At 33.3% G+C, this 13151-nt stretch overlaps 1 protein-coding gene across 1 annotated transcript in view; it reads right to left on the bottom strand.

The window, feature by feature from the left end:
- Window positions 1–13151, bottom strand: part of ITFG1 (integrin alpha FG-GAP repeat containing 1) — a 286044-nt gene that overhangs the window by 193507 nt on the left and 79386 nt on the right. The window contains exon 7 of the mRNA XM_041766923.1: window positions 12470–12531. Coding sequence (XP_041622857.1) covers window positions 12470–12531 — 62 coding nt within the window. The remainder of the gene's footprint in view (window positions 1–12469; window positions 12532–13151) is intronic.

Raw genomic sequence — 13151 nt, 5'->3', positions numbered from 1 at the left:
TTGTCAAGTGTGCAAGAAAGCATTTAAACTGAAGCAGGGAAATAAATAATTTAAGGCTTTTGTTTTACTGCACAAAAATTATTCCACTTTCTTATAATACCTTTATCACGAAAAAAAAAGAAGCTCTAAGCTCTAAGTTGATAAAGATTGCCTGGAGTGCTTTCCTTGGTGTCCCTTCTAGTTTTATATTATTTACTAAATCTTCATTACAATTTCAGGCATAATGAGTGTCTTCTACTTTCAAGTACCATGAAAATGGTAGTATATTTGGTATATTCTTTATATTTGGAAATATAAATAAGTATAAAAAGATCATTCCTACCTTGAGGGAGCTTATAGTCCAGTTGGGACATAAGATATGTCAGGAAAATAGAATTTCTGAACGTAATATATATAAATGGTACAAGTAAGTGGCAAAGATACTATATCTTACAGATTTCAAAGAAAGAAGACCTCTGTTGGGCATAATTAAGAAAAAAATTAAGATTCAAATGAGATAAGAATTCCACTCTTCCTTAAAGAGCCAATTTCTTAGGAACTCAAGTTGAAGTATCATTGAGAAAAGGGAGCAAAGAAGACAACTGGCAGGTATTAATGAGAGGTGGCTAAGCTAAATAAGAAAAAAATCCACTAGAGATCCTTGATTTCAATTACTCTTTTCAAAATGGAGAGGTACACATCTTACTTATAATAATATGCATTTCTTTAAATGATTATTTCCTTTCTATAATTTTAGACTATGACACCAGAAAAATCAACCAACACACTGAATTTGGGATTTGGAGCACTTAGTTCTATACAGAGCTCTCTTCTTATCACTGACATCTCTATTCACTATTTGACATACTGACCCTGATTATGACATACTTTATACAGATATCTATCTATATGTTGAAAAATATTTTTAAAATTAATTTTTTCCCCTAAGGATATTCAGATTTGCATGTTAATTTCTTAATTTCATGTGAACAAATCCCTTCTGATATTTACATAGAAAGGCACTGCTGCCTTGAAAACATGAAGACCAAATGCTTGGAAAATGAGTAAGTGGGTAAGATTTGTTTTGTGATGGGCAATTTTCCAAACATTCTAACACTCCATTATCTACATTCAGAAACATGTTTCCCCTACAATTATTAAAGTATCTGATATGCTTTTTGAATGATCTTTCTATAGAAATCTTATTTACATAGTATCTTAAACCTTATGAATCCTCTCCAGTGTGAGTACCTGAAATTACATTACAGATATATCAAAGGTGCCAAATTTCTGACTAAAGTGTGAAGTGTTTTTGCATTTTAGAAAGATCATAGCATTGGGTGTACAGTGGACATAATGGTTCTAGAATGAATGGAAAAAAAATCTCTTCTAAAATACATCAGCTTTATGTACTAAAGTGGAGTATCAACCCATTATACTGATTCATGTGAACAAATTACCCCAATGAAGTTCTGTTAAACTTAATATTTCTAGATATAACCTCATGATGTATCTCCATCAAGAAACACTGAGTACTTTCCAGGTGATGGCCTCCCATGTCTAAGATGTCATATAAATTCTGAACCCCAATAGAAGGAAATCAATACTTCCTTCCAACCACTGGAGAAAGAGAATATATTTTTGCTGTGGTGAGAATATGTAGAATACATTCTACAAACAACATAATGGGGGAAAGACAATACCTTATCAAATTTAACTTCCCTTTATTATTATTATTATTTGTTCTCTACTCCCATTTGGTAGTAAAACACTATATATAATTCAATCTCCATTCAAATTAGTGTCATTTACATATGTAATAAAAATGATTCAACAAACTTCATCAATATGTTTATGAGGTAACACATTTTAACATGATATATAAGTACACTTATTTTCAAACATGAAACTTTTATGTACTTGTTTACTGTAGAAAATACAAGTACAGCATCAAGACTTTTAATACTGAGAGAGAATAGTCTGGTAGAAAGCACTAGACATAGAATTAGATGACAGGGATTCTAGTCTTGCTTTCATTGGCAAGTTGTACTGCTTTGGAACATCGACTTACTGTTCTGAGTCCTAGTTCTTAACTGTTAGTAAGGGATAAATGTACTGCCTACTTGAGGGTTCTAGAAAGGATCGATGCAATGATAGATTAGAAAGTATTCTTCAAAATGTGAAGTTATCAGGCACTTACATGGTATATTTATAATGGCAGTCCTGAGCTCATGAGCTGCAAGTACTTTCTTCATGGGCTATTTGACACTAATACAAGGCATTCTGTCCCATTCTTTACCATGCTGTTCTTACTGGCTTTCACTGTATCCCTGCAAACCAAAGCTGGGCTAAGTTACTAGTGGTTCTGCTGCAGTTATGTCTTTTGTCTTTCCTTTTGCCTATCTGGTTTCTGAAATGATTGTACAATGAATGACTTAAAGGTAGAAATTTTAGAGACAGATTTCCTAGTTCAACTTTTAGCTCCACTGTTTACTGGTGTTCAGATCTGTATGTTAGTTCTTTCCCATCTTTATTTTTTATTATTTTTAAAGATTTTATTTACTCACAAGAGACACACACACAGAGAGAGAGAGAGAGAGAGAGAGAGAGAGAGAGAGGCAGAGACACAGGCAGAGGGAGAAGCAGGCTCCATGCAAGGATCCTGACGTGTGACTTGATCCCGGGACTCCAGGATCACACCCTGGGCCAAAGGCAGGTGCTAAACCGCTGAGCCACCAAGGGATCCCCTGAATATGTTAGTTCTAATCTAAGCATCTGTTTACTTATCTTGAAAATGTATTTTTACAAAATTTCTGTGAGGATTAGTGAAATAATCCATATAAAGTGGTTAGTAGAATATATGTACATAGTATCACTTAGTTAACATTAACTATTATTGCTAGTAGGAACACTAATAGTAATATCAGTATTTCTGTCACCAAAACTACCACCTACCACTGAAATAGCTAACCCACTGCCATTGACAGAGGAAAAAAACCTGCCATTTTCTGCTTTAATTTCAACCACAAATGCAATGTTTTAACAAGTACCTCTCTGTAGATGACTACCTATACTTTGGCCTGCACATTTTTTTTGGCTGTTATTTTTTTTTTAGAGAGAGAGAGAGAGAGCGTGAGTGCACCAAAGGGGAGGGTAGAGGGAGAGAAAATCTTAAGAAGGCTCCATGCCCAGTGTGGAGCCTAATGTGGGGCTCAATCTCACAATCCTGAGACTGTGACCTGAGCTGAAATCAAGAGTTGGATGCTTAACCAACTGAGCCAGGTGTCCCCAGTCTGCATGTTTTAATATTTAATGTTAAAACTGTCAAATTTACAATGTTTGAAAAAAATGATAAAGAAGCAATAGCTGATAGCTGTTTTGTGTCTACATCTTTATTCATATAAAGCAATGATTCTCAACAGGGGTGATTTTGTTCTCCAGGGGATATGGAACAATGACTGGAGACCTATATGATTGTCACAATTGAGTCAGGCACTAGCATCTAAGTGAGTAAAAGTCAGAGATACTGATCAACAACCTATAGGACACAGGACAGAACTCTACAATAAAGAATTATCTGGACCCAAATGGTAATAGTGCCAAGATGAAAAATTTCTGACATAAAGGGTTGTAGGTAAAGTCCAATGACTTTGCCATTCTTGTCCTAGTTGTTCCCCTTTGTGACACTTACCTAGTCTCTTCTCTGAGTTCTAGCATTACATTTCTTCCTTTTTTATTCTTTTTCAAAGTTTTTTTTAAAGATTTTAATTAATTAATTAATTAATTAATTAATTAATTAATTCATTCATTCATTCATTCATTCATGAGAGACACAGAAAGAAAGAGAGGCAGAGACACAGGCAGAGAGAGAAGCAGGCTCCATGCAGGGAACCCAATGTGGGACTCGATCTCGGGACTCCAGGACCACACCCCGAGCTAAAGGCAGATGCCTAACCGCTAAGCCACCCAGGCGTCCCATTTTTAAAGATTTTATTTATTTGAGAGAGAGAGAGAGAGAGAGAGACAGAGAGAGAGAGACAGAGACAGAGACAGAGACAGAGAACGCATATGAGCGGAGAAGGGGCAGAGGGAGACGTGGACTCTGGAATCATGACCTAAGCCAAAGGCAGCTGCTTAACCGACTGAGCCACCCAGTTGCCCCTAAGTCTTATATTTCTAACCATCTCCTTGATATGTTTCTTAGCTGAAATAAATTTTTTCCTGTCTAAAATTAGATATTTCATTTGTCTTTTCTCTTACTGGTCATTAGTAGAAAACACAAGTTAAACTTGCAATAATGGTCTTTCTCTCTTACCACATTTGTCCCTTCTAGGCCTTTCCCAAATTAATCATTCACCTCTTTACCAGGTTATAGTAAATTCCACCTAAGTGATCTCCCCATCTCCAGATCTTCCATGCAAACTTATCTGATAGCAAGATAACTGCAATAATGAAAGCTCTTATTCATCTTACCTTCAGTCCTAAATTGTTTTAAAGCTTCTCAATAAATATTTAAAAGATCAAATTAGTTTAGAAGTGAAAGCTTTTGCTGATCTTATCTGAACTAATTCTTATAATCTTACCTTCTAGTATCTTCTCATGTTCTGGCCCAAACCAGCCACATTTTACACACTGAATATGTCCTGGGTTTCCTGTGCCCTCCCTTGCCCATCTCTCTCTTTTTTGTCACTTCCTATCACTAGGTAGGAACCTCCTACCACTTGTACAAGTGAACATCCTGCTCACTTGTACTGGCCATTTTAAATACCATATTTTTCTTAAAGTCTTCCCTGATGATCTTGGATGGATCAAATGGAAGCAACTACTCTGTCTTTGAGCTACCTGCAGCATGAGGTTTATATATCTCATCAAACCAGCCAGAGTTGCCCATACTCACATCTTACCCCTTTTGACTTATAAGCTCCTTTAAATTTCATGCTTCCTAGAGCACCTATCTGGGACTTTGTGCACACTGACATTCTAACAAGATTTGCTGAAGTTCTAGTTCTTCTATGTAATATGATTTCAAGGTTTTTTTTTTTTTTTTTTTTTTTGCCAATAGTGAATACTACAAATTGTCTGCCTAATCTCTAACTGAAAATACTCATCCATTTTATAAAACCTACACTTTGATGTTTTATAAAACCTAAACTAATTGATATTGAGTCTACATTTCCCTTAATTTGTACCAGCGATTTATTAATTGTTAACATGGGGACCTTACTCATTCAGTGTTTTACAGCAAGAACAACCACTAGTCTCCATTGTCCAACAGTCAATTTATTAACTTTCTTTAAAGACAACAATAATGAAAATGATAAAATCAAAGTCTAGTCTCTTCTTGACAATTTTTCTACTACATTGCTTTACTAGGTTTAATTCAGCAGGCTGCCACTCCTGAAAGATCAAAAGACATACCCAACTTTCCTAATATATAACATAGAGTTATACAAACTGAGAAAACAGAGGAATATTTTTCAAATGAAAGAACAAAACAAAACCACAGCAAAATAATTAAATGAAATAGAGATAAGCAAAATAATTAAATGAAATAGAGATAAGCAGTATGTATGAAGAATTCAAAGTAATGACCACAAAGATACTTATTGGACTTGAGAAAAGAGAGTAGAATCTCAGTGAGATAAGAGATTGAAAATATAAAAAGACACCTATAAGAAAGGAAGAACTCAATAACAAATTTAAAAAACCCTAAAGGGAATCAGTAGATTAGAAGAGGGAGAAGAACAGACTAGCAACCTGGAAGACAGATAATAGAAGCAACCAAATTGTACAGCAAAGAGGAAAAAAATAAGAAAAATTAGAATAGACTTAGGGAAGTCAGTGACATTATCAAGCATAATAACATTTGCATTATAGGGATCCCAGAAGGAGGAGAGACAAAGGGGCAGAAAATTTATTTGAAAAAATAACAGCTGACAACATCCTTAATTCAGGGAAGAAAACAGACATCCAGATTCAGCAGGCCCAGAGAATCCCAAACAAAATCAACCCAAGGAGGTCCACACCAAGACACATAATTAAAATGGCAAAAAGTAATGATAAAGAGAGAATTTTAAAAGCAGCGAGAGAGATTAAAAGCAAACAAAAACAACAGTTACATTCAAGGAAAACCACATAAGGCTATCAGCTGATTTTTCAGCAGAAAGTTTGCAGGTCAGAAGGGGGCAGAATAATATATTCAAAGTACTGAAACGAAAAACTGCAACAACAAAGTTATTATTCAGAAGGCAAGGAGAGATTAAAAGTTTCTCACAAACAAGTTAAAGGGAGTTTATGATCACTAATCCAGTCTTTCAATAAATGTTAAAAGGGAATTCTATGAGTGGAGAGAAAAGGCAATAATTAGGAGTAAGAACATTATTATGAGAGTAAAAGATTTCACAGGTAAACACAAACATAATAAAAGCAGTAGATTAATCACTTATAACACCAGTTCAAAGGATAAAGGAAAAAAACCCACTAAAATCAATTATATCTATAAAAATCAGTCAAGGGATTCATAAAATAAAAGGATATAATATGACATCATATACAGAAAACATGTCAGGGGGGCAGAGTAAAAATTTAATGTTTTTAGAATGGGTTCAAACTTAAGAGACCATCAACTTAATGCAGATTACTGCATGCATAGGATGTTATATATGAACTTAATGGTAGCCATGTCATCAAAAATTTGTAACATACACAAAAAATAAAGAGGAATTAATCTAAGCATATCACTAAAAGAAAAAAAACCCCATCAAACCAAAAGGGATGACAACAAAAGAAGAAAACAGAGAAGAAAAAGAACCATAAAACAAGTAACTTAATGATAATAAGTACGTATCTATCAATAATTACACTGAATGTAATTGTAAATGGACCAACTAAATACTCCAGCTAAAAGACAAAAGGTGACAGAATGGATAGAAAGGGAAGATGCATCTATTATATGTTGCCTACAGGATTCATTTCAGACCTAAAAACACGTGTAGACGGAAAGCGAAGGGACAGAAAAACATTTACCATGCAAATTCAAATGAAAAGTTGAGGTAGCAATCAATATTTATATCCAATAAAAGACATTAAAACAAAGACAGTAACAAGAGACAAAGAATAATACCACATAATGATAAAAGAAACAATCCAACAAGAGGATCCAACAATTGTAAATATTTATGCAACTAATATGGTAGCATCTAAATATGTAAAGCAAATATTAACAGACATAAAGGAAAAATCAATAGGAATACAATAATAGAAAGCTTTAATACTCCGCTTCCATCAATGGATAGATCATTCAGACAGAAAATCAACAAAGAAATAATAGCTTTGAATGACATATTGAACCAGATATACTCAGAACAATTTACCCAAAAGCAGTGGAATACTCATTCTTTTCAAGAGCACATGGAACACTGTATAGATTAGATGACATATTGTGTCATTAAACAAGTCTCAATAAATTCAAATTGACTGAAGTCATATCATGTATCTCTTCTGACCATAACAGTATGAAACTAGAAATAAATCATAGGAAAGAATCTAGAAAGGACACAAATACATGGACGCTAAATAACATGTCATTAAACAATGAATGGGTCAAGGAAGAAAACAAAATGAAAAGAAAAAATACGTGTAGACAAATGAACGTGAAAAAAAATTATCCAGAATCTTTGGGATGTTTGCAAAAGCAGTTTTAAGAGGGCAGTTTATTGCAAGAGAAGCCTCAAGGAACAAGACAAAAATCTCAAATAAACAATCTAACCTTATACCTCAAGGAACTAGAAAAGAACAACTAGAGCTCAAAACTAGTAGAAAGAAAAAAAAACCCCAACAGATTAGAACAGAAATATCAGAAATAGAGATTAAAAAACAAAAGAACAGATTAAAGACTCAAAAGCCGGATCTTTGAAAAGATCAATAAAAAGTGATAAACCCTTATCCAGACTCATCCAAAAAGCAAAACCAGAAAAAAAAAAAAAAGAGCGAGAAGACTCAAACAAAAACAAAATCAGAAACGAAAGAGGGGAAATAACAACCAATACCACAAAATACAAAGGGTTATAAGAGAATATTGTGAAAAATTATATGCTAATAAATTGGACAACCTAGAACAAATGGAAAAATTCCTAGAAACCTGTAACATCCAAAACTGAATTGGGAATAGAAAAATTGACTAGATTGATTACTAGTAGTAAAATTTAATCAGTATTTAAAAAACTCCCAACAAATAAAAGTCCAGGATCAGATGGCTTTACAAGTGAATTCTACCAAACATTAAAAGAAGAGTTAATATCTATTCTTCTCAAACTATTCTAAAAATAGAAGAGTAAAGAAAGACACTCAATTCATTCTATGAAGACAGCATTATCCTGATACCAAAACCAGACAAAGACACTACAAAAAATGAAAATTACAGGACAATAACTCTGATGAACACAGATGGAAAATCCTCCACAAAATATTAGCAAACTGAATCCAATAACACATAAAAAGAAATCATCCACCATGACTGCAGGGATTTATTCCAGGGATACAAGGGTGGTTCAATATTTGCAAATCAATCAGTATGATAATATGACATTAACAAGAGAAAGGATAAAAACCATGTGATCCTATCAGCAAATGCCTAAAGAGCATTTAAGAATATACACACATCATCTGTTCATGATAAAAACTCTCAACAAAGTAGTTTTAGAGGGAACATAATAAAGGCCATATATAAAAAAACCCACAGCTAATATCACATGCAATGGTGAAACACTGAGCTTTTTTTCTAAGATCAGGAATAAGGCAAGAGTGTCCACTCACCACTTTTATTAACATAGTATTGGAAATCCTAGCCATAGTAATAAAATAAGAAAAATAAATAAAAGGCATCCACTGTTAAGAAAGAAGAAAAACTTTCAATTTGCAGATGACATGATACTATGTATAGAAAGAAAAAACTACTAAAAACATATCAAAAAACAACTAGAACTGATAAATGAAAGTCACAGGACACAAAAGAAGTATATACAAATCTGTTGCATTTCTATATTCTAAAATGAAGTAGCAGCAGGAGAAGTTAAGAAAATAATCCCAATTACAACTGCACCAAAAATAATAAAATGCCTAGGAATATACTTACCCAAGGAGGTAAGTGACTCATACTCCAAAAACTATAAAATGCTGATGAAAATATCTGATGGTGACACAAACAAATGGTAAGATATTCTGTGCTCATGGACCAGAAGAGTCAATATTGTCATTATGTCCATTCTACTCAAAGAAATCTAACAATGTAATGAAATGTCTATCAAAATACAAACATCATTTTTCACAGAACTAGAACAATCCTAAAATTCATATGGAACCACAAAAGACCCCAAATAGCCAAAGCAATCTTGAGAAAGAAAAAAGAAGCTGGAGGTATCATAACTGCATATTTCAAGATATAGTACAAAGCTACAGCAATCAAAACAGTAAGATACTGGTACAAAAATAGTCATATAGATCATTGGGACAGAATACAGTCCAGAAATAAACCCACACTTACATGGTCAATTAATCTTTGAAAAAGGAGGCAAGAATATACAAGGGGATAAAGTTTCCTCAACAAATGGTATTGTATAAACTGGACAGCTACATGCAAAAGATTGAAACTGAACCACTTTCTAATACAGAAGAATAAACTCAAAATAGATTAAAGACCTAAATGTGAGATCAGAAACCATAAAGCTCCTGAAAAGAAAATAGGCAGTAATTGCTTTGACATTGGCTGTAGCAACATTTTTTAAATATGTCTAAAGAAAAAGCAAGAGAAAGACAAGAGAGACAAAAGCAAAATTAAACTGTTGAGACTCTCCCAAAGTAAAAAGTTTTGCACCGTAAAGGAAACCATCAGCAAAACAAAATGCAACCTACAGAATGGGAGAAGTTATTGGCAAATTATATCCAATAAAGGGTTAATATCCAAAATATATAAATAATTTATATAACTCAACACCAAAAGAACAAATAATTTGACTGAGAAATAGGCAGAGGGACTGAATGAACATTTTTCCAAAGAAGACATAGATGGCCAACAGACACTTGGAGAGATGTTCAACATTACTAACCATCAAAGAAATTAAAACTATTAGGTACCACTATATACCTGTCAGAATGGCTAAAATAAAAAACATAAAAAATAACAAGTGGCAAGGATGTGGAATAAAAGGAATCCTCTGTGTTGATTATAATGCCAACTGGTGCAGCCTCTGTGGAAAACAGTACGGAAGTTGCTCAAATTATTAAAAATAGAATCACCATATCAACCCAAAGAAAACAAAACTATTAACTTGAAAAGATATAGGAAACCCTATGTTTATTGCAACGTTATTTAAACAGTCAAGATATGGAAGCAAACCAAGTGTCCATTCATAAAGATGCGTGGTGTATATATACATAATGGAAGTACTCAGCCATAAAAATGAATGAGATATTACCATTTGCAATGACATGGATGACTCTAGAAGGTATAATGCTAAGTGAAATAAGCCAGAGAAAGACAAATGTCATATGATTTTACTCATATGTGGAATTTAAGAAACAAAATGAACAAATACACAAAGAGAATTGAGACAAATAAGATATAGCCTCTTCAATATAGAGAAGAAACTAATATTTGCCAGAAGGGAGATGGTGAGGGGATGGGCGAAATAGATAAAGGGGCTTAAGAGTACAAGGATCCTGATGAGTACTTAGAAGTGCACAAAGCTGCTGATTCATTATATTATATACCTGAATTTAACATAACACTTTGCTAGTTATACTTTAATGAAAAGAATAATAATTTAATGTAGAGAAAAAGAAAATCAGGCTAAGAAGACATCATACACTAAAAAGTACTTAATAATTTTATATACACCTTATATTTATGTGTAATAGGCTTTTTATCCTCCAGATGGATAGTTTAATCAAAATGACTGATTTCCTCATTTCTAATACCTCAAGATTCGCTTTAGGTATGTTTCCAAGGCTACCTAAAAACAAATGCCCCCCAGCATTGGGAGATATAATTTACAGTAATCATTATGTATATAACAATTATATTTCTATCATCAGTAAAACAAATATAATTATATTTTTAAAAAAGTAAACAAAAATAAATTTTTATGGTTTCACAGCCTTTCTCCCTTTTCTCATGGTAAAAAAAAAAAAGATAAAATTGCTTACTGTAGAAGTCCCATATAGAAGCTCTGGTCTTGTCTACACATAGCTTCTCCATTCATCCTAGTTTCTTTCTATGAAAAAATCTGAGTCATGATCAACACCACTGACCATGCCTTAAGACATGGCTGATTATGAATTTCCTTCCACAAACTTGTATGGTACAGTTTTTAAGATCTGCTTATTTCTCATCTGTATTTTAATAAAAATATAAAAATGTTATAGGTTTAATTTGGATTGAATAAAATATAATCATTAGTAAATAGGAAATCAAGAGATCTAAAATTAAAATTTGTTAAGTGTCTACTGTGTGCTTGGCACTTTACACACATTATTTCATTCAATCTTCACTAACATTATATGAAGCACTCTTATTCCTGTTTTGCATATGAGGAAAGTAAAATTTAAAACCTGACTATTGCTTGATGGATGTCACTCAGTTGGCCAATTTGGCCTGTCCTCAAATCCTATCCTCTATTATGTAGCCTGAAATTCAACTTTAAGATTTGGAGTGGTCTAATTCTTCATTAATTAATATTTCATATAATCTATATCAGGCTAAAAGTAAAATAAAATCATGACATCAATTTTGGAATCTTCAACTTGCAATTAAAAAATACATATATTGGGATGCCTGGGTAGCTCAGCAGGTTTGGCGCCTGCCTTCAGCCCGGGGTGTGATCCTGGAGACCCGGGATCAAGTCCCATATCAGGCTCCCTGCATGAAGCCTGTTTCTCCCTCTGCCTGTGTCTCTGCCTCTCTTCTCTCTCTCATGAATAAATAAGTAAAATCTTAAAAAAAAATAAAATAAATAAAAAATATAAAAAATACATATATTGGGAAAGACTCCTTAATCTTGGTCAAGTTGGCAATAAGTTTAGTGTGTGTTGTTCTTACTTTTTTTATATAAGCCTGAAGGCAATGAGGAAAAAATTAGTTTTTTAAAAAGGGGTTTCTTCAGTAAACCATCATGCTGACAAATTAAATGACAGTAACCTCTCTCAACAGCTGACAGCCTAGCAGGGGCCCTGTTAACATTCGCATTAGGGCAGACTGATTGGTTTAATTGGCAGTCATGCCTAAAAACCTGCAGTGGAATTGATGCTGAATGAATCATTTCCTTCAGCAATATTCAGCAGTTTGAATGCAGCAATGCAACCAAAGGCTCTTAAAGTTGTTCTATTTATTGTTGAAACCAACCGACCAAGTGATTACTTTCATTTTATTTTCTAAAATTGTGTGCTTTTACTGAAAGCCATCATTTAAAAATGCTTCAAAGAAGAGATTTCTTACCACATTTTCCCATATCTCAAACTGGAAGGTACTAGAGGCAGACAATGTCGTGAGGAACAAATCTAGAAGGAAAATAAGAGAATTGTAAGTTTTGTTACTAATGTGTACATTTAAAACAAGAAATGCATTATGTAAGAATAGTTATTAACAGAGTTGTAACTTAAACATAATTTAAATTATATTTTCAGAAGCTTGATCCCAACCAAGAAAAGAAAACAGATGATCATGTACTAGTACAATTAATAAAAATGTATTTAAAGGGAGCATCTGGTATAAGTCCTTCAAGAGCATTCTTTATTTTTAAGAACAGTTATGTGTACTAACTAACCTTTTTATCTTACACATTTTTATTTTAAGGCAGACTATCACAAAATATCTGAATCAGAATCACATTGTGCTTTTTCACCTAAAAGCTACGCTTCACTATATATCATAGTTGGGTTTAAGAATTATTTTAAATCATATAATTATAGCATCCAAAGTCTTTAGTACTCATGTTAAGTGAAGAATAAATTGTATTTTAAAATTTGTTGTTGTTTTTTAAAGATTTTATTTATTTATTCATGAGAGACACACACAGAGAGAGAGGCACAGACACAGGCAGACGGAGAAGCAGGCTTCATGCAAGGAGCCCAATGTGGGACATCTCGGGTCTCCAGGATCACACCCTGGGTCGAAGGCG

Source organism: Vulpes lagopus, chromosome 8, assembly GCF_018345385.1.
Source record: "Vulpes lagopus strain Blue_001 chromosome 8, ASM1834538v1, whole genome shotgun sequence".
NCBI lineage: Eukaryota > Metazoa > Chordata > Mammalia > Carnivora > Canidae > Vulpes > Vulpes lagopus.
Note: the sequence above shows the minus strand (reverse complement) of the source record. Positions and strands in the feature narration are given on the sequence as shown.